Genomic DNA, 25,813 nt, shown 5'->3' with positions numbered 1-25,813 from the left:
CTGTGGCGTGGCGAGGAGAGGTGTCCCCTCGGCTCTGGTGCACCCTGCCCTGAGCGGCCTGGGGTCCAGGGGCTGGGATGTGGGTGCCAAGTTCGTCTCCAACTCCTGAGGCGGACCCTCCGGGGTGGACTATGTGCCCTCTGGAGCTCAGCAGCTGCTGATAACAGCGCTGGGAACGGCTTTGATAACGGCCAGCATTGCCAGCGACTGGCAGGTGGCGGCTGAGCCATGGGAGGAGGCTGGGGGGCAGGGCTGGGGCTGTGGGACGAGAGGGGGGAGCCGGGGAGCAGAAGAGGAGAGGAGGGATGGTCCCACAGCCCCGTCAGAAATGGGCTCAGAAAGTCCGGCACCCGGCCTCCGTGTCTGCCTTGCAGAGCTGCTCTTTCCTGGAAGAAACGGGGTTCTCCGAGGTTGTGGGGGCGGGGAGGACGGTGGGATGGGGGGACTGAAAGCTCCCCCTCCTCTCCTCCCCTCCCACAGCCCGGTCCGCAGGCCCCGGCCATGCGCTTGCTCCCATCCACTCCCTCCCGCCTCTGCTCCCCAGCATCCCCCCCGCCCCCACACCACTGTCCTGCTAGCTGGCCCGCGCCCACATCCCCATGTCTGTGGCTCTTGGGGAGCAGCACCAAGGCCCTGGCAACAGCCCCTCTGGGCTCCACACGATTGGCCCCGAGCCTCCGGGGCTCCCGGCCGCTGCCCACACCCCCTGCCCCGCTCCGGCAGCGCCTGAGGTCGGCTTGCGGCCTTGGCAGTGACAGGGACAGGAGGGCCGCTGGGTGAGCGTGGGGAAACCAGTGGAAAGGAGAGGGGTTGATCCGGGCTTGAAGGGAGACAGGACGGCCATTCACTGGAAAGCAAGGGCAGGGATGCTGCAGCATGGGCCAGACCAGAGGGAGCCTCCGTGTGACCGCTCCTCCGAGGTCCCCACGGAAGCAGGTGGTGGTGCCAGAGGCGGGAGGGAGGGAGTGTTCAGTGGGGACAGAGCTTGGTTTGGGAGGGTGGGAAGTTCTGGAGAGGCCGCACCTCAGTGTGACTGCTTCCTGCCTGCGCTGAGCGTTGGGAGTCGGTGAAGGCGGTGATTTTTTTTTTTTTAAAGAGGCTTGGAATTTACAACTTTGTCTCTTTCTCTTTTTTAAAAGAATATGTTTTATTGATTCTTCACAGAGAGGAAGGAGGAAAAGGGACAGAGAGTTAGAAACATCGATGAGAAAGAAACAACGACCAGCTGCCTCCTGCACACCTCCTACTGGGGATGTGCCCGCAACCAAGGTACATGCCCTTGGCCAGAATTGAACCCGGGACCTTTCAGTCCAAAGGCCAATGCTCTATCCACTGAGCCACACCGGTTGTGGCAAGGCGGTGAGTGTTGAGATGCGTGTTCAGCTCCATGGGCACATGAGACGGCAGCGTGCCCACCGCCGGTTAATCATTAGTTCGGTGCTCTGGACCCGGCAGCGGGAAGCAGCCGCCGTCCCCGGGACCTTGAGAACTGCAACGCTGTGTCGCACCCAGAGCCAGGCCATAAAGCCTTATCAGCCGCATCCCATCAGCCCTTGCGCCTGGGAGAGCGGCCCACATGTGCACCTCGTTCCTGGAACCTGGGCTGCTCTGACCTCTGAGATCCCTGGAGCTGCAGCTGGCCTTGCTGGCAGCGGGCGGCGGCCCCGTGGTGGGGGCCTCCCGCCTTGCCTGGGCACCGCGGGGAGCAGCACAGGTGGGGTTCTCCTTTGAAAGGTGGCCACCCCCGCTTCAGGGGATGGACCCACCTGTGGCCCCATCGCATGGATAGGGGGCCCCCACCTTTGCAGGAGGCCCAGGCCAAGGGGACAGAGGCCCGGCAGGAGCAGAGCCAGGTGGCACCTGCTCACAGCGGCACGCAGCCTTTCTGTGGGGGGGGGACGGGGGTGTCCCTGCAGTCATGCAGGTCTGTGGGCGCTCCCGGCTCCTGGTCGGGGGCAGTGAAGCACAGAGAAGCACCTGGGGCCTGGCTGCTACACTTGGGGGGGTCCCTCCCAGGGCCTGCTCAGCCTCCTCCCACTTCAGACCAACAAGGGGTCCTTGCCCCAGGCCCCACCCTGCCCAAGGCTGCCCTCGGCCGGCTGCCTGGTATACCCCTCACCTGGCTGCCCCCCTGTGAGCCTCCTCCTCTCTCTCCCGATGCGGCTCTGGCACCTGCACACAGAATGTGACTGCAGGTAGCCCCCCCCACACACACACATCCCGTGGCCTTGCCTGTCGGAGATGCTGGCAGCTGACTCTCTGCTTTCTAGGAGCTTCACCTGGGACTCCCTCCCTCCAGACGCACCTGCCATAGCCTCCTACGCTTCCTTTCATCCCGTCCTCACACACCCAGGAACCCCCAAGTCCCCCAGGACCCCTTCAGCCTGAGGGTCTCATGAAACCTACCTCAGGGCGCCCCCTCTCTGCTCAGTAAAGGGTCCCGGGCTCTTTGGCTTATCTTGGGGCCGAGGCAGAAAACACGCAAGATGGAGGCCTGGCTGGTGTGCTGAGTGACAAGAGCATCGCCAAGCACCTAAGGGTTTGGGGCTCAATTCCAGTCAAGGGCAGGTTCCTGGGCTGCAGGTTTGTTCCCGGCCCCGGTCAGGCACATGTGGGAGGCAACAATTGATGTCGATCTCTCTCTCTCTCTCTCTCTCTCTTTCTCTCTCTCTCTCTCCACCCGCTTCTCCCTCCCTCCCTCCCATTCTCTCTGAAGAGAAATGGGAATGCCGAAACCGGTTTGGCCCAATGGTAGAGCATCGGTCTGCGGACTGAAAGGTCCCAGGTTCAATTCCGGTCAAGGGCATGTACCTTGGTTGCGGGCACATCCCCGGTAGGGGGTGTGCAAGAGGCAGCTGGTCGATGTTTCTCTCTCATCGACGTTTCTAGCTCTCTATCTCTCTCCCTTCCTCTCTGTAAAAAATCAATATAATATATTTGAAAAGAAATGGGAAAAATATTCTCATGTGAGGATTAACAAAACACAAAAAAGATGAGTCTGGAGCATTGTTCAGGCCAGTAAGTAAGGAAGCTCTCAAACAAATAAAAGAGAAAAAACTCCCTAATGGTAAGAGTATACCAGATGGACACAGCAACCCCCCCAAAAAAAGAAAGAAAAAGAATTCCCGCCAAAACTGGTTTGGCTCAGTGGATAGAGTGTCGGCCTGTAAACTGAAAGGTCTCGAGTTCAATTCTGGTCAAGGGCATGTACCTTGGTTGTGGGCAGCTGATCGATGTTTCTCTCTCATCAATGTTTCTAACCCTCTATCCCTCTCTCTTCCTCTTTGTAAAAAATCAATAAAATATATATATTTTTTAAAATCCCAATGCCCAAAATGGAAAATTTGAGCAACAAACTTTTCGTACTGATTAGAATTCAGCATGTAACATATAACCAATGCATACAAATAATCTATCTATATATAAAAAAGCCTAAGCAATCCTTACAATTGAATGACCAGAACAACTGGTGGATCAGTTGCTATGACACACACTGACCACCAGTGGGCAGATGCTCAACGCAGGAGCTGCCCCCTGGTGGTCAGTGTGCTTCCACAGCCAACCTCCCACAGTTGACCAATGTCTCCTGGTCCCTTCCCACAGCCTGCCGGGCCCCCATCTGCCTGATGGGGACAACCTCCCACAGTCCCTCTTCCCATCTGATGGGGGGTGGGCAGGCCAAGGAACCCCACCTGTGCACAAATTCATGCACCGGGCCTTTAGTGAGTAATAATAAATGGACCAACAAAATACAACCTGAAGCAGGGAGGCACGGGACAGACTGACATACCTCAGTGTAAGGTTGAGGGGATGAGGAGAGAAAAACCAAAGAACTTATCCTATATAATAACAGCATAATATGCTAAGTGTCCCACTGCTTGTTCAACCATTTAACCAATCGCTATGATGCACACTGACCCTCAGAGGGCAGACACTCCGATCGGTAGATTAGCTTGCTGCTGGGGTCTGGCTGATTGGGACTGGGTGAGACAGGCTGGACATGCCCTGGAGCCCTCCCGTGGTCCCTCCCTCGGTCCCTCCCGGGATGGATTGCAGGCCAGGCCGAGGGACCACATGGGCACACGAACCCCTGCACCAGGCCTCTAGTGTGTTATATGCACAGCCCACGGACATGGCATTAGGGTAGTGAAGGCCTGGGGTGGGTAGGGGCTGGGAGGAGGGGGATGAAGCAGGGGAAGTGGGAGACATCTGTAACACTATCAACAATTAAATAGATACGGCCCAGCTGGTGTTTCTCAGTGGTTGAGCATTGACCTATGAACCAGGAGGTCACCGGCTGAATCCCGGTCGAGGGCACAAGCCCAGGCTGCAGGCTCGATCTCCCATGGGTGGCGTGCAGGAGGCAGAAAATCAATGGTTCTCTCGCATCATGATGTTTCTCTGTCTCTCTCCCTCTCCCTTCCTCTCTGAAATAAAAAATATAAATATGTACCTTAAAAAATAAATATATATATATATATAATTTTAAAAAATAATAATAAATGGGAGAATATCTCCCATGCAGAAGAATTCAATGTAATTCCTGGGGAGCCTACCCCTGGCCCCGTCACAAGGGGGAGCCCCAGCGCGAGGCCCGGCAGCGCGGGCTGAGCCCAGATGTCCTCCCGGAGAGGACAGGGTGGGGAGAAGAGAGACAGGACAAACGCTGCCTCGGCCAGGTGCTCAGGTCGCCTGGGTGGTGCCTTGGATGGTGTGACAAGAGGGCGCTTGACCCGCCCCCCCATACCCTCCCTGGTCATCCTTCCAATCCAGCCTCAGCCCAACCCCGACAGGAACAGCAGAGGGCGCCCTCAGCCCACGGCCACGGCCCGAGGAGCTGGGCCGCCGGGAGGGCCTGGGGAGGTGCTGGCGATGCCAGGTCCTGGGTGGGTCCTGGGCGAGAGAGGGCCCTCAGGGAGCGGAGGAGGCTCTGCTGAGTTCTCGATGGCGTGTCCGCATTGGTTCCCTAACTGACCAACGCATCCTAGCGCGCGTGTTAGCGTGTGTTCTCCAGGGCAGAACCCGCAGGAGGCAAAGATGATCATCAATGGATATGACAGCAAGCTCGGCTGCTCCTCGGAGCATGCTCCCTCCTCGGCCCCCCGCGGCTCCTGCCAGGGTCACAGGCCACGGGAGGCGGGGGCAGGCCCGGGAACCGCCTTCCTTGGGAACACGTGTTCCCTAACTGACCAACACATCCTAGCGCGTGTTAGCATGTGTTCTCCAGGGCAGAACCCGCAGGACGCATGTGGACATCACGTAGACACACTAGTAGTGCAAGCAGGTTTATCTTCAGGACCTGCTCATGGGACAGGATTCCCCGGGGGAGGGGGGTAATAACAGGTGACGGGACACTCCGAGGTTCCCGGTCAGGCTGGCCAGTTCCCGGTGCCGCGGGCCCGGAGGACACGCTGAGGACACGCTGAGGGCCTGCTGTGGATGGAAGTGATTCCAGCGCGGGGAAGTCTGCGGGAATGTCAGCACGCACGGCCGTGTCGGGGTCCCCTCTCTGCTCCCCCAGCATCGTCAGTGGCAGATTTCAGACACCGGGTGGTGCCAAGGGCCACACGAAGCACTGGCCTTCCGGGGGCTTGCGGCTTCCCCCGTGAGGGAGAGTCCACGGGGGCTGCCCCCGCCCTCTGTGCCCCCTCCACACACACGCCATGGGCAGGAGGGGCAGGTCCAGCAGAGAGACGTCTGTGTGAGGGTGGTAGGTGAAGGTGAGTGGAGGGTTCCGGAGTCTCGACAGCTCTTCCTGCTCCGGCCCAGGGCCCGGCCCCCTCCCCCAGCCTCAGTTTCCCCCGGTATTACAGGCCCCCACCCCCCTGCACCCTCAGAGCCCTTCACTCCCTGGTCCAGTGTGACCCGGTGGCCTCCGTCTCCTCTCGGGGTCACCGCGCTTCCTCCCCGTAGGCAGACCCAGGGGGAGGGGAGCCCGACAGGGCTCTGCTCTGTGGGGACCTAATGTGGCTTCGGGGCGGACGGGAGCCCCTGCGTGGGGCTGGGCAGCACGGCTCTGGGGTTTGGCGTGAACAAGTGGTTCTGGGAGTAAAAGCTCCCGCTGCTGTGGCCCGAAGCTGGTCCACGGGGGGGGCAGGTTTGTGCTGGGAAAGGCCCCCATGCCATGCGGGGGGGGGGGCCAGGTTTGTGCTGGGAAAGGCCCCCATGCCATGCGGGAGGAGGGACAGGTGTGGGGGAGGAGGGAGTGAGGCTGAGACTGGCGGGCCACCCAGGCCTGCGGGAGTGGCTGTCTCCGGGGCAGCCTCACCCCAGGACCTGCCAGCACCCCATCCCACCCGCGGGAAGAGGGGGAGCCTCTCAGCAGCCAGGGCGGGTCAGGTCTCACCTGGGAAAGAGCCACCTGGCTGGGCGACTGGGTGTCTAATCCACAGCCTCCCCCAGCGGTAATTACAGGTCCGGGCGGAAGGATTATTCTGAGGGGGCAGAGCCCGGCCTGAGCTGGCAGGGACCCCGCTCGGTGGAGGTGCTCCTCGGAGCATGCTCCCTCCTCGGCCCCCTGCGGCTCCTGCCCGGGTCACAGGCCACGGGAGGCGGGGGCGGGCCTGGGAACCGCCTTCCTTGGAACATGTGTGGCTTCCAGGGAAGAGCAAAGTTAAACACGTTCTCAGGTGATGCTGGCGTCATCAACTCACCACTTCTCTTTCTCTTTAAAGGCGCTCTTTCTTAAAAATATATAGTTTTATTGATTTCAGAGAGGAAGGGAGAGGGAGAGGGAGAAACATCGATGGGAGAGAATCATGGATCTGCTGCCTCATGCACACCCCCGTCTAGGGACCGAGCACTCAACCCGGGCACGTGCCCTGACCGGGAATCGAACCGTGACCTCCTGGTTCATAGGCTGATGCTCAACCACAGAGCCACGCCACCAGCTGGGGCACCACCGTCCCTAGTGACACGCTATCTGCGGGCCGTGGGTCCATGTGGTTCTCAGCTCCCCGGCTTGTGCCCACGCCGACCCATCGGGCCTCAGGGCTGTGGCCTCCAACACAGTCCACATGAAGGCTCAGGTCCTGGGGGGTGATGTGACCCAATCTGTCTGCCTCAGTCCAACCCGGGCCATCCCCCGGCCCCGCCCTCTCCTACTTCCTTCTGTTCAGCAACAAGGACTGGAATCAGCTGAGCCAAGCAGGCCAAGCCCCAAACTCAGCCACGAGGCAGTGAGTGCGGGTCCTCACAGGCCTCGTGTCCGGCTACAAGCGCACATCCTGAGCGATGCCCCGGGACCTGGCCTAGCCGTGAACACAGGTGAACACACATGGGAGCTGGGGCAGAGTGGTCCATGGGGGCGGGATCCTCAGGCAGGGGGACTGTGGGGCGGGCAGCAACGGGCCTGCTTGCTCTGGGATCGTCCCGGCTGCTGTGTGGGGCTGCGGGGACCTTCCAGGCCGGACAGGGGTGGGGAGCGCAGCCAGTGGGTGTGGTCACGATGCTGGCTGGGTGGGCCTGTGAGCACCAGACGGGTAAGACGCCTGAGGGAGGGGGACAGGCTCAGGGCCTCCGGGACTTAACCCCCTGGGGACAAGTTGGCGCCTGTGCATCCTGATGGTAGACGCTTGGGCTTTTTATAGGGGTGGAGGCTGAGGTCTGCAGAGGGGGGAGGACTGTTAGAGGTCACACAGGGCCTGGACGAGGCAGGACAACCGGGGCTCAGCATCCCGCAATGCCTGCCGACAGCGCGGGGACGTGGCCTTGGCGTCTGGCGGACATGTGGGGACAGACAGGCCCCCTGCCCTCCCCAAGGACTGCTGGGCGGGCGATGGATGCTCAGAGAAGGTGCATGTCCCCTGAGCAGGAAACAAGCTTCCGAATAACTGTTCCCGCCAGAGCACTGCCCTGCTGGGGGCCAAGGCCTGAGTTCGCCCCAGGTGCCCAGCCTGCCCGTGGGTCTGGAGGCAGGGGTTGCCTAGATCAGCAACCGGGCAGCTCCTTGCCCCGCACGGGTGACAGGGGACTCTGGGGACACCTGGCAGCTGCAGTCAAGAGAGAGAAGCCGGGCAGCTCAGCCAGAAATGCCAACACCAAAGCCCCTGGGCATCATGGCCGCCGGCCGGGTCCCTCTGAAACTGCCGCTTGCCCTCCAGTGCTCACAGGCCCGGGTGAGGAGGGCCAGCTGTGCTGGGAGGGCCAGGCCCACTGCAGGGGACATGCCAGCGGCTGCGGCCTGAGGCTGGCGACCTTCCTGCCAAGCCCTGGACCAGGAGGGGCAGCTGCGCTTCCCCTCGAGCTATAAAAAGCCCAAGCCCAGCCCCGCGAGCAGAGGGCAGAGCGAGGGACAGGACGCACGGAGCTTGGAGCTCAGACTGGCAACATGAGGTTGGGCCCCGCCATCAGGCTGCTGCAAGCCCCCCTGAGGGCCTGCGTGGTCCCCAAGGCGCACATCTCCGCCAAGCCGGCCAAATCCCCCACTTCTGCCCCCGTGAGTACTGGGGCCGGCCCAGGGAGGGCTGGCAGTCCCAATTCCCAGGATGAGGCGGCTTTCAGGGGGGTCCCAGGAAGCCTGGCTGGTCCAGGGAGAGGGAACGGTCGCCCTCCCAGCCTGGCGCTGCCAGAAGGGAACTGGGAAAGGGGCCTGTCTAGGGCGGGCGGGGCTTTGTCCCAACTGCAGCTGTGGTCCGGCAGTCAGCTGTCCGTCGGGCCTATTCTCAGGCTCCACTGCCTCTGCCAAGGCAGGTGCCGAGGCTGAACTGGGAGGGGCCGAGGGGTCCCGCAGTCACCGTGGGAGGGGAGGTGGGCTCTCCGAGGGCCGGGGGAGCACAGGGGGAACTGACCTGGGCCAAGCCTAAGTAACCAAGGTTAGGAAGGTCACCAGCCCAAGGTCATGTGCTGGGAAGGGAAGCCGGAGCTCCCCGAGGCCTCTGGGGTTGAAACTAAAAGGAGGGTTAGTGTCCCCCCCTTACCCCCTTCCTCCCCTGCTAATCAGGCACCTGATCTAGGAAACGGGAGGGCCAGGCTGCTCCAGGAGGAACCAGGGGGAAGCAGAGCTGCCTCTTCAGAACCCGCCCTGGCGGGAGAGCACAGGGAGCCAGGCAGGCCCCACGCACGCACTCACAGCCAGGAGCCCAACAACCCCGGGCTCCGGACAGGCCCCCACTCCGAGGCCGCCCTTGTTTCAAGCAACTTAGAACCTGGGCGGTCTGCCGCCCGCAGGCCCTGACCGGCAGCACCTGCGCCCTGGGAAGGAGTCAAGGTCGAGGGAGCCGGGCGGGCTCAGGGGCCGGCCAGACGGACACCTCCCGTGACCCAGGCCTGGTGCCTCCCATGTGTCTCCCCGCAGGAGCAGGCCGTGGCGCTCGTGGTGACCTTCTTCAGCTTCATGCTCCCCTCGGGCTGGGTGCTGTCCCACCTGGAGAGCTACAAGAAGCGCTCCAGCGAGTGAGGATCCACCGAGTGAGGCCCCACCCAGTCCGCCCCGTGACGTCTGCCAGTGAGGCGGGCAGCCGCCGACGCCGTGGGCACGGGAGGGAGCTCTCATTAAACCCTCCCCACCGAACGCTCGCTGTGTTCATGCATGCGCCGCCTCCCCGGACTCAGCACAGGGCACGCGGGTCACAGGAGCCGCTGGCTTCAGGCAGGGGGCAGACCTGTCAGAAGGCGTCCGGCCCTCGCCACCACTCCACCCGTCCCGCAGTGCAGGAGCGCTCTCCTCAGAGGGGAGGCCAAGGCCACTCCCCCAAACCCCCATTCCCTCTGTTGCCTCGAGGCTCTGCAGACACAGGCGTGGCCTGGAGGGTGAGCCACGGAAACCACAGCGAGGACACGGCAGCGGCTTTTATTGCAGGGCCCTTGGGCCACCTGGGAATGCGCTCACACGGGGTGGGGGGGGTGGGGGGGGCAGATCGACCTGGAGCGGTGCCATACGCAGGGCCCACCCTCCAACCAGCGGGCCCCACCCTCACTGCGGTCAGGAGACACCACGGGGCCTTTCCCAGGAAGAACGTCCTGCCCAGCAAAGCCCGCCTCGGCGGGGAGCCTGGGGGGATGGCCGCGGGAGGCACTAGGTGAGGACGTCGTGTGCCTGGTGCTCCACCAGCATCTCCATGCTCTTGACGTCCGTGCACCAGGACTCCAGGCGCTCCTTCATGCCCTGGATCTGAGGGCGGAGGCAGAGTGAGGCACAGTGAGGGCCTAACGAGGGATCCCGAGCTGGGGTCGGGGGGAGGACACGGCACCCCACAACCATCTCCCACAAGCACATTTTCACACGCTGGCAGGAAGCCAGCAGGCAAGAACAGGGGAAATCCACAGGATTAAGTTCCAGCCAATGTGAGGATGGATTTAAGCTCAAATCACATAAGCAGGAAGGTGCCCGATCAGAGACCAATTTTAGGATTAAAGGGCATCACCACCTACCAGCACTGTTACCACAATCGCTTTTAAACACAGGGTTCAGGTCCCAGGCGGCAGCGAACCCTGAAACCCTGCCCCGAGCAGGAGCCGCCCCGGAGCCCCTTCCCTCCCGATGGCCAGCGTCACCTGCTGCAGATCCAGCACACGGGGCTGCACCCAGGTCATGTGGACCCGCGCGTCCACCTCGTCGATGCTGCCTTTCACCAGCCCCACCGACAGCGCCTTCATCACCAGCAGCTCCACCTGCGCAGAGGGCGGGTCAGGGTGCTGCCCAGTGCCGGGAAGGACCGCCCCTCTGTGGTTGAGGTTGGGGAGCAGGGTGCCCCCCCCCCCCCAGGAGCCCAGCCCCTCTGGGACAGCCCAGTCCAAACACTGTACCTCGTTCACGCTGATCTTAGAACTTTTGGCAATTTCTTCAAAAGTGAGTTGTCTGTGATTGGCAGGTCGTGTGAAAGTCATCTGAAAAAAATTTTCCAAGTGAGAACTGTCAGAAAACCGAGTAAGGATCCTTTTGTCAACACTTGCTCTGAAAATGCAGATACTAGTACCTCTACACTCCAGCTTTCTCAGTGCTAGCCCTGGATCCATTACCACCAGCTCTCAGTGCCCAGGGGAGACGGGGAGATCAGCCGCACAGCCGCACGGCGGCAGCTTTCTGCCCGTCACTGTCCACCCTGAGCAAGTGCTCGGAGCTAGGGACACTGCGCTGAGCCGAACACAGAGCCCTTTTCTCAAAGGCTCAGACTCACTGGCCACCGGGGCTCAGTAGCGCCGACCTAGGAACCAGGAGGTCACAGTTCGATTCCCGGTCAGGGCACAGGCCCAGGTTGTGGGCTCGATCCCCAGTGTGGGGCGTGCAGGAGGCAGCGATCCATGATTCTCTCATGGATATCCCTCCCTCCCTTTCTCCCTCCCTCTCTCTCTCTCTTTCCCTCTCCCTCCCTCTCCCTGCCTCTCTGAAAGCAATGAAAAGATCTTTAAAAAGAAAAAGGCATCAAAAGGCTCAGACTCCAGCGGGAGTCAGAGGGGCTGTAGACAAGGAGCGGCGAGTGCCAGGTGGCGGCAGCTAGGTTAGCTCCGATGTCCGGCGGGCTCTCTGAGGAGGTCATGGGCGCTGAGACCCAAATACAAACAGAAGAGCAGTGGGGTTGTTCTACGGTAGCTGCTTCACTAGCTTCAGCTGCACCAGGGCTTGGGGTGAGCAGGACCGCGCCACCTGCCGGCTTCTCAGCACAGAGGGTGCTGGCACTCGCTTACCTCCATGAGGCAGAGCAGCTGGATTTTCCTCAGAAGCTGAGCCTCGTTGGCCGCAAGATCAGGCTGTGAAGGAGAAAGACACGTCACCTGACCAGCAGGTGGGACAGAAATAGCACTTGCCTGAGGCTCCCGAAAGCACTGGGAAATGACTAGAGCAGCGCCCAGCTGGAGGCCGGTTCCCAGACCAGAGCGTGGCCCGGCAGAGCTGTTCCGGTGTCAGACAGCAGGGGGCGGGCCTCAGTCCCAGGGCTTTGTCCCGAGGGGAGAGCACGTTACCAGCTTCCCTGGAGGCAGCCCCAGAGGACAGTTATCTGCTGAGCTCAGAGCCACACTCAAGACGGGTTCATGACCCCAACCCCGCCCCGCTCTGCGCACCTGGAGGTCACATTCTGTCAGAGGCTGCGTCACCCTCCCCCAGCGCTGTCCGCAGGGCGGAGCAGACCACTACACCTGAGCTACCCCAGGGTGCTGCCTGCCTGTCCCCGGCGATAGGGAGAGGCAGGGGCGGCCTGGACTGACCTGCTGGCCCCAGGCGGCCTTCAGCGTCTGGAACTGCTCCACGTTGCCGCTGTTGAAGGCATACAGGGTGTCGATCAGCCACTGCCGGTCAGTGCCCCTCAGCGACTCCAGCACAGGGTGCATGAGCTGCGGGACAGAGACGGTGAGCTGGCAGCGCACACTGCCCGTGGCGACGCGTCTGTGCCCTGGGCCCACTTACCAGTTCTCCGAAGTTAAACACTCCCTCGCCGAGAAGTCCCGCCAGGCCCAGCGTGAAGGCTCTCTCCTGCTGCTCCGGCACTAGGACAACACCCCTCGTCACACACATCAGGAGGACACCCCCCCCCCCACAAAGCCCCGGGGGGGAGGGAGGAAAGGGGCACGGCAGCACCCCAGGGGGTCACAGCAGAGCGCTAACAGGCGCCTGGTGACAGCGCTGGGTTCAGATCCTGCAGGCCCGCCTTCACGGGCTCTGTGGGAAGTGCACCCATCCACTCTCCCCCCCTAAACCATGTGACTACCTCCCTTCCCGCCTGTGCTCCCAGAGCCCTCTAGTGGGAGCGTGCCCCGTTGAGCTTGCTTAGCCTCTTCCCACCCAGAATTAGAGTCCCCGCCACATCGGCTGCCTGTCTGGGCCCTCTTGGAGATGCAGCCATGACACTCACTTCCAGGAGTTGCTGCTCTCCGAGGCTTCAACAGTGAACTGTGAGGAACCTCTAAAACCTGCCCAAGTTTCCTCTGTAAACACATTCACCACCCTCTTCCCGACTCAGGGTCTTTTCTTTCCTCCCTCAGGTCCCCGAGAGGTTTCTGCTGCTCGTCCCTGGGCCGGAGGCGCAGGCTCTCACAAAGCCCCGGGGGTGGAGGGAGTGCTTAGGCTCCTTTCCCCGAACGAGACACCAAAGACTCGTCCAGCGTGGAAGCTACTGCTTCAGCCACCCTTCCCGCTCCAGCACGGCTTCCTTCCCAAGGGGAGAGGCACCGAGGGCTGAGACCTGCTGCCTCCAGCCCCCCTCCCCGCCCCCCAGCATCCGCAGGCGGGCTTCTGAGGGACACCGGCCAGTGCGGGTCTCACCTGGCAGGTCCTTGATGTCGACGCAGCCCAGGAAGCGCAGCGCGTCCTTGTAGTAGGAGGCGTGGTTGCCGATGGTCTGGTAGTACTTGCTGGAGAGGTCGTAGAAGCGGCTGTGCACCGACGTCACGCCTGGCAGGTTGTTGAGCATTTCTTCGACATCTCCGATGGTTTCCTGTTCCCAGGAAGCAAGACGGACCTCTCTGTAGCTTACAGCGTTGTAAAGCAACACGTGACAAGACGGGAAGCGGCAGGAACCTCAGCCCTGCCGAGGGGCTCGGTGGGGTGTCCACCCGTGCACCAAGAAGCCGCCGGTTCGAATTGCGGTCAGGGCCCAGGCCCAGGCCCAGTAGGGAGTGTATAGGAGGTAGCCGATCAACGATTCTTCCTCTCTCTCTAAAATCAATAAAAAACAGACCAAAAGGCTCCAGGACAGGAAACTCTGACATGAAAAGGATGCAGAAGAGGGGGGGCAGCAGCATGGGACCTGAATGGCGGACCCTGGTCCACTAGGGCCCTCAGGCTGTGCCTGGCTGAGGCTGTGGCCCCTGCGGAGCCAATACGCTGGGTCCTGTTTGTGGGAACGGCGACAACCACCAACTTACTCTTAAGTGGTTTCTGAGGAAAAAGCCGGGCACACAGACGATGGGCAGGGGGATGGCAGCAGTGGGAGGAAAGGACACAGGAGTTTGTGCTATTTCACAACTTTCCTGTAACTTATTTTAAAGTAAATAAAGAGGAAAAATAGGATTTCCCCAATAGTTTTTTCTTTTTTGTCATTGTTGCTAGCCCTCAGCTAAGGCTATTTTCTCCATTGATTCTTAGGAAGTGGGAGGGGAGGGAGGGAGGAAAAATCGATGTGAGAGACACAAACGGATTGGCTGTCTCTCCCACACACTGACCGTGGCCGAGCTGGAACCCGCAGCACAGCAGGTGCCCTTGACCAGGATTCAATCCCATGGCCCTTCAGTGCGCAGGCCAGCGCTCTAAGCACTGAGAAAACTGGCCAGGGCTTAAACAGCCTATTAAACCAAAGACAAACCTGTGACGGCGACCTCACCTTTGTGACCTGTAGGTCCCCGATGTTCAACTTCAGGGCTCCGATGGCAGTTTTACACAAGATCACGGCCTCGTCACTGCTCTTCACCTACAGACACCGGAAACAGGAACCTCAGACGGGTGGGCAGTGGCCCACAGAGCAAGGCACCCGCACCCTGTGGGCTGCCATGGGCAGAGCCTGGTCTCCAGGGCTGTGGACAGTGAGGGAGCACAGACACAAACACATGTTTAAGAACTTCACACGTACCTTCTCACGCGTCTTCTCCAGAAAAGTAAGAGCCACGTTAGGATCTAGAAAAGGAAGCAGAACCAGCTCAGAAGAACCACCAAAGGTCTCTTTACAGACTGGTCTCTACCAACCAGCATGCTTTTACGTGGGGTAACCTTGAGATTTGGAACGTAAACAAAGATAAAAATGTTAGAACTGGATATTTTCTATCAAAATGCAATAAAGCTCCATTCCGTACGCTTCGAGGCCACGGAGGCAGCTGGCACCGGGACCAGCCCTGCCAGCAGCAGGCCACTCACCCGTCATCTGTCTGACCACGTGGAGGATGATCTCCACCAGGGACAGGGGGTTCACCCTGAAACACAAGCACAGACGTGAGCGCCACGCCTCGGCGCTTCCTTTCCGAAGTCGACAAGCAGAGGGCCTTACCTGTGCTCGAAGTCACTGATGAAGTTTTCGTAAAGCTGTGGAGCAAAACGTGGAGAGAAGTCAGACACCTGCATCTGCAGAGCCAGCCGGACCTCGCACGGCGGGCACGTTTCCCAGGACCCCCGCGTGTGGTTATTAGGTTCACACAGATGATCACCCACGGATACGACAGCAAGCTGGGCTGTTTCTGGCTTGGGGCATTGTACCGGCCTAGAAGGCTCTCTGAAGACCAAGTCCTATGTTCTCCTCCAAAGCACCGGGTGGAGAATTTAGAGCCCAGGACCAGCAGGTTAGAAGGACTGCAGGCACATTAGTCCCATCTCCGGTCCCCAGCCACTCAGCAAGCACCAGGTGCTGCCCCGGGCTCCACGGGGGTCCGTGCTTCGTGGGGACTCATGAAATAAACAGCATCGCCGAGAACTCAGGAACAAGGGGAATCAAAGCACACAGGTGGAGCAGCCAGAGAGAGAGGTTCCCCCGGCTGGTGTGGCTCAGTGGGTAGAACATCGGATTGCACACTGAAAGGTTCCGGGTTTAAGTCCCGTCAAGGGCACATGCCAGGGTTGTAGGCTCCATCCCCAGCAGGAGCTGTGCAGGAGGCATGATTCCCTCTCATCACTGGTATTTCTATTTCTCTCCCTTCCTCTCTGAAATCAATTTTTAAAAACTATGTGTGTGTGTGTGTGTATTTTTTTTTAAACAAACAAACAAAAACAAAGGGAAAGGTTCCAAAGGTTATTCCAGAAATGGTGACGAGTTCTAGGGAATGCAGAGCAACGAGGTGGCAAGTTTGGTACAGGAGAGGGGCAGCTGGATAATCCAGACGCGCCAGGCAGGAGGGAGCATGTGCAGCACGGGAGAAACCTCCCTGTGGTGCGGGAGGGTTTCTGAAGGACGGACAGCGAGCGGGAAGCGGGTCTCTGTCCCGCTCAGGGCTGAGCCTCTGGTGGCACGTGATCACAAGCCTGTTCTGACAGTAAGATCCAGGAGCATGCCACATGACTGCATCTTAGGAATATAGATGCCAGAACGTGTGTCACTTATGCGCTGCGATCTAAGGCAAGCCACTCAACCTCTGGGCTCTGCTCCTACGGCACAGAGTCGGCCACAGCACGCCTGCCTCCCCGTGTTGCTGCGAAGAGTGAGTGAGTACACGTGTGAACAGTCCCTGGCACACAGTGACTGCTGACTCAGCGCAGCGTCTTGTCATTGCAAACCCCACCCGCCATCTCCTAGTCCTGGAGCACATTTAGGCAACCTGACCCAGCATGACAAGGCAGTTACCTTAATAAGACCATCTCCTTGGGCAAAGCACGGGTCCTGCACAAAGTCCAGCACCTGCAGTGTCAGCTGATGCCACAACCTGAAAAACGTAAGACCTAGAAAGTAACGTCCAGTCACAGGCGCGGCCGGCCCTTGTGCGGGAGCAGAAACCTCTCCGCTGAGTGCAGGGAGGGTGCCACGGAGCCCTGTTCTTTCCTGGCTCCCCTCCTCCGAGGTAGGACCCCCGAGAGCGCCTCTCCTCTCCGAGACCCAGCGATAAACGGAGAACATCCCTCCAGACCACCTCCCAGGGTCCCTGTGAGGTGCGGTGGAGGCAAGAACTTTGGAATCGTACACATTCAAGTCCAAACCCTAGCTCTTCCGCCTGGCAACCGAGCGCCTCAGGGAAGGAGCTTCCACTGAGCTCATTTCCCCTCAGTGACGGGGTGATTGACAGTGAGTGCAGGGAACTCTCTGGAATGACAGCACATTTGAAACCAAAGGCTAGTTTTTAAGGATGCAAGTAAACTGCCCTGAAAAATACCAAGTGCTGCCCTGTGTGGCTCCGTGGTTGAGCGTCCAACTGTGAACCAGGAGATCACGGTTGACTCCTGGTCAGGGCACACGCCCCAATTGCGGACTCCACCGCCAGGGTGGGGTGTGCAGGAGGCAGCCGATGGTTCTCCCCCATCATTGATGTGTTTATACCTCTCCCTTCCTTTCTTCAATAAAGACATTTACTTCTTTAAGTATATTCTGGTTTCAGAGGGGAAGGGAAAGGGAGCCTTTAACCAAATGCAGACTCAACGCGGAAAAGGCAGACCTGCGCCGGGCTCTGGTCCCCCGGCTCCAGAGGGCGAGGGCCTGGGCAGTCAGTAGGACGAGGCCGAGCGCAGGACGCCAGGATCTGCTGTCCAAGCCCGGGCGCTGGCTTGTTGGGGTGGAACGAGGATAACGCTACCGGCCAGCCCAGAACCCTCTTCTGAGATCGGCAAGTTCAGAACCCCGGCACAGTCCCTCGCTCAGGAGGGTGAAGGCTGTGATCCCAGGGCCCCCAAACCCCCATCCGCGTGGCTGCCACCCCGCCCCGCAGGTCGGAGCGCCCCCGGCCCGCCAGGCCCGGCCCCTCCGCGGTGCCCTCCCGCCCCGGCCCACCGCACGCTCCCTCCGCTGCGCCCGCCTCAGCCTCACTTCTTCGTGTAGAGCTCCTCCAGGCGGTGCCACACGGCGGCCTCGCCGGGCCCCGAGCTCTGGCTCTGCTGGAGGAAGCCTGGCACATCCTTCATGACGGCGAAAGAAGCCAAAACGGCGCTGCCACCGAGAAGTCCGCGCCGCGGGGACGGCTGCCGGAAATGCTCACTCACTTCCGGCGCCTCGCCGCGCGGGGCACGCCGGGAGCGCTGTCCTCGGCACTGGGCGTCCCCCGGTTGTCAGGGTAACCGCGCCCCTGGTGCCCTGAAGCGTGAGGAGTGCGCCTGCGGTCAACCGCCTGCCTGTTGGCCTCGGCCCTGGTGGCCCGCAGCTCCTCTTTCCAGGGCAGCGGCGACAGCACGCTCCTAGCAGAGTCTGTGAGGACGGAGCGTGCGGGCGCGGCCTGCTCACAGTGGGCGCTCACCGAGCGTCCCCGCCCCCGGCTGGAAGAGGAAGAGGTGGGCGCGCCGGAGGGAGACTGGACACTCCCGCTGTGGGCGGAACTTTGCGGGCTGGGAACTGCCTTCACCCGAGTCTGCGGCTCCCGGGACGCGCGGGGCGGGACGCGCGGGGGCGGGGCGAGCGGGGGCGGGGCGAGCGGGGGCGGGGCGAGCGCGCGGGGGCGGGGACGTGACCGGGCGCGGGGACGACGACGCGAGCGGGCTCCGGTGACCATGGCGCAGTGGGCTCGACCTGCTCTCCGCGCGCTCGGACTCTGGGGCCCGAGCGGTGAGCTGGCCTGGGCCCGCCGGCTTCGGTTCGTCCGGGTAGCAGCCGCGGGGCGGGCAGAGGGAGACGGGTGCCTCGGGGCTGCCGTGGTGGCCCGTGGCCGGGTGAAGGCCCGCAGGGGGCTCAGTGCCCGGCGCGGCGACCCTCGGGTCCCCTCGCGTGGTGGGCGGGGCGGCAGCAGAACCTGACCTGTCCGGAGTGTTCCCCGATCAGGTCTCGTTCTTCTCGCGGTTCCCCGGGCGGGAACGGTGACACCCACGTGCCTGTTGTTGACATTGCCACCCTTAGTTTGGTCTGTACCTGCCCTTCCGCTTAGCGGTCCGTCTAGGACTTACTGCCCTGTCAGAACCCACGTTCTTGACTGGATAACTCCTAATCCTTAGTTATTACAGAGAACGCTGCGGTGAGTTACCTAGTTGGTAGCTCACCTTTTAAAAAATATATTTTTATTGGTCTCAGAGGGGAAGGGAGAGGGAGAGATGGAAACATCAGTGACAAGAGAATCATCCACCCGCAGCCTCCTGCAGGATTGGCCCGCAGCTCCCCACCTCCCCACTCCACATGTGCCCGACCTGTAATCGACTTTGACCTCCTGGTCAGCGGTCAGTCACTGCCCTCCGCCGCCAGGTGGGAGCTCACCCCTTAGGTGAATTCCGGGTCGTGCCACTCCTGGGTCTAAAGCCGAGCGCACTTTTATCGTCCCCCGAGAGGTCTTGCAGGTAGCACCCCACCTGCGTGTGCAGAGCCCTCCGCCGGTCGCTGCGGACTGGGGAACCGTTGTGTGGGAGCTGGGCCAGCATGCAAAACCCGTAAGGCCCACGGTGGTTAGGAAACTAATTTAACTGCCGATATTGGATTAGTATTATGTAGATGGTGACACATTCGCGTGGTGCCATCTCACACAGCTCCTAACATCGTGGTGAAAGGTGACGGAGTGATTCCGAGGACTCTGTTCACCTGAAACCTGTAAACCCTGGGTCTGTGAGGGCACAGCTGGCATTGGGCCGACCTCGCTCCCTGCAGCCTGCCCCTGTGCCAGGCTCTGCAGGCACCTGGAGGGGGTCGTAGCTGAAGAGTGACCTGAGCTACCAGGGGCCGATAAGGACTGGGACTGCCATTAAAGGCCTCGCTACCCCTGTCCCAGAGCAGGGGGCACAGGGGCTGGGAGCAGCAGTGCGTTAGCACCGGCTTTCTGCTGGCAATTTCTGCCCTTTGAGGTGTGTGTGTGTGTTTAATTATTGTATTCTTAATGATTTCAGAGAGAGAGAGAGAGATAGAAACATCAATGAGGAGAGAACCATTGATTGGTGCCTCCTGCACGCCCCACATTGGGGATGGAGCCCACAACCCGAGCCTGTGCCTGACCAGGAATCCAACTGTGACCGCCTGGCTCACAGGTGGATGCTCAGCCCCCAGGCACACCTGCCGGGGAGGGAGAGCCTGGGCTGGGAGGCGGGCAGCTCTGTTTCTAAGAAAGAATTGCCGCGGCCTTGCTTGGCTTCGGCAGCCGAGGCCCACGCGGTGCCCCCAGCCTTGCGTGTGCAGCCTGTCCCTTTCTCATCCATACCCGTCAGGCCAGGGTCACAGGTGACGCTTTGTGTGGCCAGAGAGGTGGCGACACTGGAAGTGCGTGTGGACTGAGTAGCAGGTCCCTGAACTGCCCGCCACTGAGCCAGAGCGGAGTGAGGCCGCCCGAGGGTCACAGCATGAGGGGCAGGGGCGGCCCTAAGCTCAGAGGAGGACGGAATTCTCCCGGCTCAGCAGGGGCTTCGTGAGGAGCGGCCTGGCTTCTGGGGGCCAGTGGCTGGTGGAGGCTCGGGGAAGCAGGGAGCCCCTGGGACTGAGAGGAGGGTGTGAGGTGTCCCTGGACTGGGTGTGGCTGAGGGGGTCCCGTGGGCGAGGAGCTGTGAGCCCTCAGGCCGTGCAGCAGGCAGCCCGCAAGGCCTGGTCCCGACTGGTGAGGAGCAGACAGAGAGGGAGGGGGTCAGACCTGGAAGATGAGCCCCAACTGTCCTGCCCGGAGTCTGAAGACGTGCTCTAGGGGCTTCTTCCTTTCAGGGTCACAGCGAGTTAAAGTCTCACTTTCCGGTTTTGAGTCATCGTCTGGGGAGGGTTGTCCGATCGATGGTTGCCTCTCTTTTCCCGTCAGGGTGGAGGGGTCACACCTGGAGTGTGGGAAGGGCCGAGCGGCTGGCAGGCCTGCACTCGGGGCGAGTGGCCAGCGCCGTGGTGGGGTGCCAGCGAGGCCCCACCCTCAGGCCTTGTGCTCCTTGGCTGCTTCTGTGTCTCCCAGGGGCTTTCCCGAGGCCTCGCCGAGCCCGCGGCTTGTTGGCTGTGTGTCTGGCCCTGTCGCCGTGGCAGACCCTCCCGCTCCCCAACAGGGAGCGCCCTCCTCGGCATGGCGGGGATGCTGGCAGTGGCAGAGGCGGCATTAGAACCCCTGGCTGTCAGGGTGCAATGCTGCTTTCTGGAAGGGTCTCTACAGCCCCCTTCCCATCCCGACAATAAGAAGTGTAACTTTATTTAAACGGTACTGTGTGTGTGTCACATCCGGGCTGGTATGGACTGCTCTGCAGAGCGGGCCGCAGCCCACAAAGGGGGTGCCCTGGCTCCGGCCTGGCCTGTGACCTTCCTCACGCACACATGGTTCCCAGTTATGGGAATGGCTTCGTCCCAGGACTCGTTCCTGCTGGGAAAGGTGGGCACCGGGGGGCAGGAGGGTCGGAGGCTGGCTCAGCCATGGGGCGGGGGAGGGGCGGGCTGCTCGCTCTGGACCACCTGCCTGGACTTGACGGCGGCTCCCTGGCCACTCCCTTTCCATCAGTTCCACCGTTGGACGGCCGCCCTCCTGTCCTTCTGCTGGTGTCTCCAGTGTCTCAGGAAACGGAGGCGACAGCGCAAAGGAGAAGCTCTCCCTGCAGGACGTGGCGGAGCTGATTCTAACACGGGCCTGCAAGAGGGTGGTGGTCATGGTGGGGGCTGGCATCAGCACGCCCAGCGGCATCCCCGACTTCAGGTGCCGCCCTGCCCGTGCCCCTCCCCACTGCATCCCCTCCCCCCCATTTCCCCCTCACTCCACTCCTCCCCCCACCCAACTGTCCCCCCATAGCCCACTCCCCACCCCAACTCCCCCTGCCGGTGCCCCCCTCCCCCCTCTCCCCCTGCACCCCCTCCCCCTGCACCTCCTCCCCTGGCGCCCCCTCCCCCGGCGCCCCTCTCTCCTTCTGAGGCTCCGGCTGCTCTTGCAGGTCTCCAGGGACCGGCTTCTACAGCAGCTTCCAGCACTGCGATGTCCCGTACCCTGAGGCCATATTTGAACTCACCTTCTTCCTCCACAACCCCACGCCCTTCCTCACGTGGGCCAAGAAGATGTACCCGGGGAACTACAGGCCCAACGTGATCCACTACTTCCTGCGGCTGCTCGAGGACAAAGGGCTGCTCCTGCGGCTCTACACGCAGAACATCGACGGGCTGGAGCGAGGTGAGGCCTCCCGGCAGCTGTCCCACACCCTCCCTCCCTCCCTCCCTCCCTCCTGTGCCTCTGACAGCGCCAGGTCCGGCCGCACAGGCCCGTTCCAGCACCTGCTGCTGGTTTCTGGGGACCTAGGCTGCTCTCTCCCTTCTCGGGGCTGGGATGGGGCCTGTGGAGAGTGTGAGAAGCAAATGCCTCGAGTTACATATGTAATCTACAAATCCCCCGTGGGCGCCCTCACAGATGAGGACTTTCACACCATCATGCAGAGGCTTAGGAGCGGGCGGCAGTGATCCCGGCCGGTGCTGAGCTCTGCGCTGGCCCCCACCCGTGAGGATCACGTGCTGGGCCCTTTCCCTCCCGCAGTGGCGCCTACAGGTGCTGACCGGCGCTGACCGCCACTGCCAGCCACCCACCACGCAGCCGGGCGGCACCTCGACTTGGAGAATTGCTTCCTTGCTGCCAGGTCGTCCAGCAGGGGACTCCCGGGGAACTGTGCTCCCTGGCCGTGGGCTCTGTGGGGTGTGGCGTCAGGACGAACACGGACCGTGGGAGGCCACCCGCAGCTGGACCCTGTCTGTCCCCACGGCACTCAGAAGCCACTGCCGGAATAGCTGTGTCTGTCTGTCTGTCTGTCCGTCCAGTGCTGGAAATGGACTGCGTCTCCTTTCCCCTCTCACCTTCGCTCGGTGTGCGTGGAGCAGAGCAGCAGAGGCTGCTTCCCCAGGCTGGCTACTCCGGGAGCCCCCTCTGAGGGAGGACTCCCCCTGGGCCTCCAAGCTACCCACCGCCCACCCCCAGCAGCACTGAGCTGAGCTTTCCCTTCCAGCGGCCGGCATCCCTGCCTCGAAGCTGGTGGAAGCGCACGGCTCCTTTGCCTCTGCCACCTGCACCGTGTGCCGCAGAGCCACCCAGATGGAGGGCTTCTGGGTGAGTGCCCCCTGGGCTCCGCTGTGCCGGCTGCCCGCAGGCGGGGTTGTCTATGACTGGGTCCTGAGGATGGAGCGGGGGTAGCTGGGACCGTTTTTCTTTATTTAAAAGTAGACCTGTAATACGTGACAATGAAGGCAGCACAGTACATAGGGAAGCTCTGTGTAACGTGTTGATGCTTTTAAGAGATCTGTGCGTATCACACACACACACACACACACACACACCTCCCACACGCGCCCGTGTGTCTGCAGGGGTGGACCATGTGCTTAACATGACACTTGCTCGCTCACGGAGCACAGCGCTGTGGGCAGGTGTCATGGGGCAGCTTGGAGGGGCAGAGCTTATTGTTGGCAGAGCAGTGAGGCCCCCCTCCCAGCCTCTCGGGGCTGGGGGGTGCTCCTTCAGGTAGAGTGGGTGGAGCTGGCATCTTGGCGATGGCCGGGACCCTGCCTTTCACTTGTATGGAGGCAAAGGTCACATGACCTAAGGTGACCCGTGGTACAGGCATTCCACGTTCACCGTGGTGTGCTGCTCCCTTCTAGTGGAAAGCACTTGCTTCACCCCAAAAGGGAGCCGGGTCCACATCACTGAGCCCGTCCTGCCGCCCCCCGCCTGCCACCGTGCCCGGAGTGGGAGTCAGTGTGGAGCCTCCCGCAGCTGGGGGCTCAGACGGAGGGGGTAACGACAACGGCGACGGTGCTCCTGGCACAGGGGCTGCCTCACTGCTCCGCGGGAGGACCTCTCGCTTTGCCTTCGCCTGTCATGGCGCTGCTCCCTCGTCCCTTCTGTCCCCCAGGAGGCGGTGATGGAGGACAAGGTCCCCCGCTGCGCAGTCTGCACCGGCCTCGTGAAGCCCGACATCGTGTTCTTCGGGGAAGCGCTGCCCCAGAGGTTCCTGCTGCACGTGGTGGACTTCCCCACCGCCGACCTGCTGCTCATCCTGGGCACCTCCCTGCAGGTCCGGCCCGGGAGGGGTACGGGAGAGGGCGGGGAGCAGGGAGATTATAGGGGGGACCAGGGAGAGGGGGGGGGGAGAGCATATTCAGCCCCAAGAGCTAAGAGAGGAGGGATGTGGAGCCATGACACTGTTTTGTTAATCCTCACCCGGAGATGTGTTTTCCATTGGTTTTGGGGGGAAGGGAGGGAGGATAAAAAGAAACATCGATGTGAGAGAGACATTGATTGGTTGCCTGCTGCATACGCCCTTGACCGGGGCCAGGGAGGTACATGCCCTTGATGGAATTAAACCCAAGATGATGCTCTACCCACTGAGCGACACGGGCTGGGGCTGTCACACTGACTCTTGCTTGAGTCAGGCCTAACGGGGTCTGCACAGGGAGGGCACAGAGGGGCCGCCCTCCCCCCACTCCCCTCCCTGGCCGTGCGGGACTAGGATGAACTCCACTGGTCACGGGAAAGGCCACATCTCTCACACACACACACTCACATACTCACACACTCACACCCACACACACACACTCTGAGTGTGGGACCAGGTCCTTGCCTTCGGAGTGGAGCTTGGACAGACCAGCCTGCCAGGCTGTGCTGGGGTGGGTGTGGCCTGGTGGGGAGGACAGGTGAGCCTGGCCAGGGAGACCCGCAGAGGCGGGCATTGGGAGACAGGACTGCCTGGGCAGGGAGGTTGCAGCAGGAGGCGGCCGGGCTCCTCTCCGGGGGCGCTCACAGCCTCCAGAGGTCCAGGCTGGCCACGGCTCCTCACATTTGGCCATTTTCCAGGTGGAGCCTTTTGCCAGCCTTTCGGAGGCCGTGCGCAGCTCGGTGCCGCGCGTGTTCATGAACCAGGAGGCGGCGGGGTCCCTGGCCTGGCACTCTCGCAGAAAGGACGTGCTGCAGCTGGGGGAGCTGGTGGACAGTGTGGACAGGCTGGTGGCGCTGCTGGGCTGGACGGAAGAGCTGAAGGACCTGGTCCAGCGGGAGACGGGGCAGGTACAGGCTGGGGGCGCTAACACTGGCTGCCAGTCCTGGTCCAGCAGAGACGGGGCAGGTACAGGCTGAGGCGCTAACACTGGTGGTCAGGCCTGGTCAAACCCACAGACAAGTGGCTACAGAGGATGGGGTTTCCCAGGGACCCGCCTGTCGCCGTGCTGGCTGACTTCCCCAGGAGGGGCCTGGGCCTCTGGGCTAGCTCTGGAGGGCATCCTGCAGGCAGGGAGACCCCCGCCCCCCAGGGGAGTTACCAGGGTGTGCTGATCTGGTTCCTGTGGCCCCAGGCAGACATCCGGGGAATCCCACCCTCCGGCTGCGCTGTCACCCTCTGGCCGCAGCCTCATCTCCTGCCAAGTGGGGCCAGAGAGAGCTGAGGCTCGGGGTGAGACTGCCCTTAGGTCTCCGTCGTCATTCCAGGCCTTTCGTTCGTTCGGTCTCAGGGCTGAGAGGTAGGCTGGTGCCAGGTGTCAGGAGGAGGCGGGGAGTGAAGACCATCCAGGCCTCGACGCCCACGGGCAGAGGGGCAGAGGCACAGCCCAGCATGGTCACCAGCAGTGTCTGGGGCTCCTGCTCGGGCTGACCACGCCCACCACAGCAAGCTGCCAGGAGCCCTGTGGGCTTGGGAGCTGGTCCCTAAGATCTGCCCCGTGGTGCCTCCCGGTCTCACAAGGGGTGTCAGGCGGGTTATGGTTCTAGGGGTTGAGCTGCTGTCCAGGCGGAAGTGCGGGTACACTGTGACTGGCTGCTTCCCCGCCCTGCTGGCACCAGCCAACCTGGCTCCACAGTGGTGTTTGTAGACAGAAAACTTCGCCTTAGGAAGAGTTTGTACCTCTGGCGTTGCCTGTCCAGGTGACCAGCTGCCCTCTCCTCTGTTCCAGCTCAGTGGCCAGGACAGATAGGGCACGGCTGTCCCCCACCAGCACTGGGTGCCTGGAGTCACCACCCGTTTCCGTGCAGACCTCGTGCCTGGACAGCTGAGGCAGGCGTACAAACTGCTGGCCCAGGACATGGGCCGAAGGGCGGAGCGTGGCCCACTGGCGCCATGCCCACCCTGTGCCCGCCGCGCTGCTGTCGGTGGTACGGCCCGTCACCCTGCAGGTCCCTCTCCATGTGCAGAGGCTGTACTGCGAGGCTTCCTTCTGACCCGGGCCGAGGAACGCAGCCCACGCAGGACGCACCCCGTGCCCAGGCCTCTGCCTGCAGGGCAGCTCGGCTTCTGTCTGTCAGAGGCCTGGCCAGGCGGAGGCACAGCCACCTCTCGAGTGGGGCCTGGCTCCCACGCCGTGCCCTGGGCCCTGCTGGCACGCCAGTCTCCTTAGGAGGGTGCTGTCCTTCACTTCCGGCATGAAATAAACTTTACTGTAGA

The 25,813-nt window shown here is 61.8% G+C and overlaps 2 protein-coding genes and 1 long non-coding RNA gene across 7 annotated transcripts; 2 read left to right on the top strand and 1 right to left on the bottom strand.

Moving 5' to 3' along the window:
* Nucleotides 1-252: 252 nt before the first annotated feature.
* PSMD13 (proteasome 26S subunit, non-ATPase 13) lies at nucleotides 253-17,611 on the bottom strand. Of its 2 annotated transcripts, XM_045578080.1 has the most exons (14): nucleotides 17,367-17,611; nucleotides 16,197-16,275; nucleotides 14,913-14,947; nucleotides 14,783-14,838; nucleotides 14,502-14,545; nucleotides 14,256-14,342; nucleotides 13,199-13,370; nucleotides 12,344-12,423; nucleotides 12,145-12,270; nucleotides 11,626-11,688; nucleotides 10,747-10,827; nucleotides 10,495-10,611; nucleotides 10,007-10,111; nucleotides 253-285 (listed from the first exon to the last, which is right to left on the bottom strand). In XM_045578080.1, the coding sequence occupies exons 1-13, from the start codon at nucleotides 17,459-17,461 to the stop codon at nucleotides 10,016-10,018; spliced, it is 1,131 nt and encodes a 376-aa protein (XP_045434036.1). In that variant the 5' UTR covers nucleotides 17,462-17,611; the 3' UTR covers nucleotides 253-285; nucleotides 10,007-10,015. The 2 variants fall into 2 exon arrangements, with proteins under 2 accessions (XP_045434036.1, XP_036284380.1); XM_036428487.2 differs by lacking the exon at nucleotides 253-285 and having other exon boundaries at nucleotides 9,775-10,111; nucleotides 17,367-17,609.
* Nucleotides 8,122-9,511, top strand: LOC123651921. The gene is made up of 2 exons (XR_006740923.1): nucleotides 8,122-8,437; nucleotides 9,296-9,511. It is a non-coding gene; the product is annotated as an uncharacterized LOC123651921 (long non-coding RNA).
* SIRT3 (sirtuin 3) lies at nucleotides 17,577-25,813 on the top strand. Of its 4 annotated transcripts, none has more exons than XM_036428493.2 (7): nucleotides 17,577-17,637; nucleotides 20,920-21,111; nucleotides 21,344-21,576; nucleotides 22,397-22,497; nucleotides 23,297-23,458; nucleotides 24,238-24,447; nucleotides 25,326-25,813. In XM_036428493.2, exons 2-7 carry the CDS (start codon nucleotides 21,065-21,067, stop codon nucleotides 25,344-25,346), a joined length of 774 nt encoding a protein of 257 aa, XP_036284386.1. In that variant the 5' UTR covers nucleotides 17,577-17,637; nucleotides 20,920-21,064; the 3' UTR covers nucleotides 25,347-25,813. The 4 variants fall into 4 exon arrangements, with proteins under 4 accessions (XP_036284386.1, XP_045434038.1, XP_036284385.1 ...); XM_045578082.1 differs by lacking the exon at nucleotides 17,577-17,637 and adding an exon at nucleotides 17,972-18,095; XM_036428492.2 differs by lacking the exon at nucleotides 17,577-17,637 and adding an exon at nucleotides 17,980-18,123.

The sequence above is a fragment of the Pipistrellus kuhlii genome, unplaced genomic scaffold (genome assembly GCF_014108245.1).
Source record: "Pipistrellus kuhlii isolate mPipKuh1 unplaced genomic scaffold, mPipKuh1.p scaffold_m20_p_9, whole genome shotgun sequence".
In the NCBI taxonomy this organism is placed as follows: Eukaryota; Metazoa; Chordata; class Mammalia; order Chiroptera; family Vespertilionidae; genus Pipistrellus; species Pipistrellus kuhlii.
Note: the sequence above shows the minus strand (reverse complement) of the source record. Positions and strands in the feature narration are given on the sequence as shown.

Excerpts from the sequence above, each read along its gene's own strand:
- PSMD13 (XM_045578080.1), bottom strand. The coding sequence starts at position 17,461 with ATGAAGGATGTGCCAGGCTTCCTCCAGCAGAGCCAGAGCTCGGGGCCC. Across the intron at positions 13,371-14,255 it reads GGGACCTACAGGTCACAAAG|GAAACCATCGGAGATGTCGA; the intron begins GTGAGGTCGCCG and ends TCCTGGGAACAG. Across the intron at positions 12,271-12,343 it reads TGTTTAACTTCGGAGAACTG|CTCATGCACCCTGTGCTGGA; the intron begins GTAAGTGGGCCC and ends TCTGTCCCGCAG.
- SIRT3 (XM_036428492.2), top strand. The coding sequence starts at position 18,041 with ATGGCGCAGTGGGCTCGACCTGCTCTCCGCGCGCTCGGACTCTGGGGC. Across the intron at positions 21,112-21,343 it reads AGCGGCATCCCCGACTTCAG|GTCTCCAGGGACCGGCTTCT; the intron begins GTGCCGCCCTGC and ends CTGCTCTTGCAG. Across the intron at positions 23,459-24,237 it reads TCCTGGGCACCTCCCTGCAG|GTGGAGCCTTTTGCCAGCCT; the intron begins GTCCGGCCCGGG and ends GCCATTTTCCAG.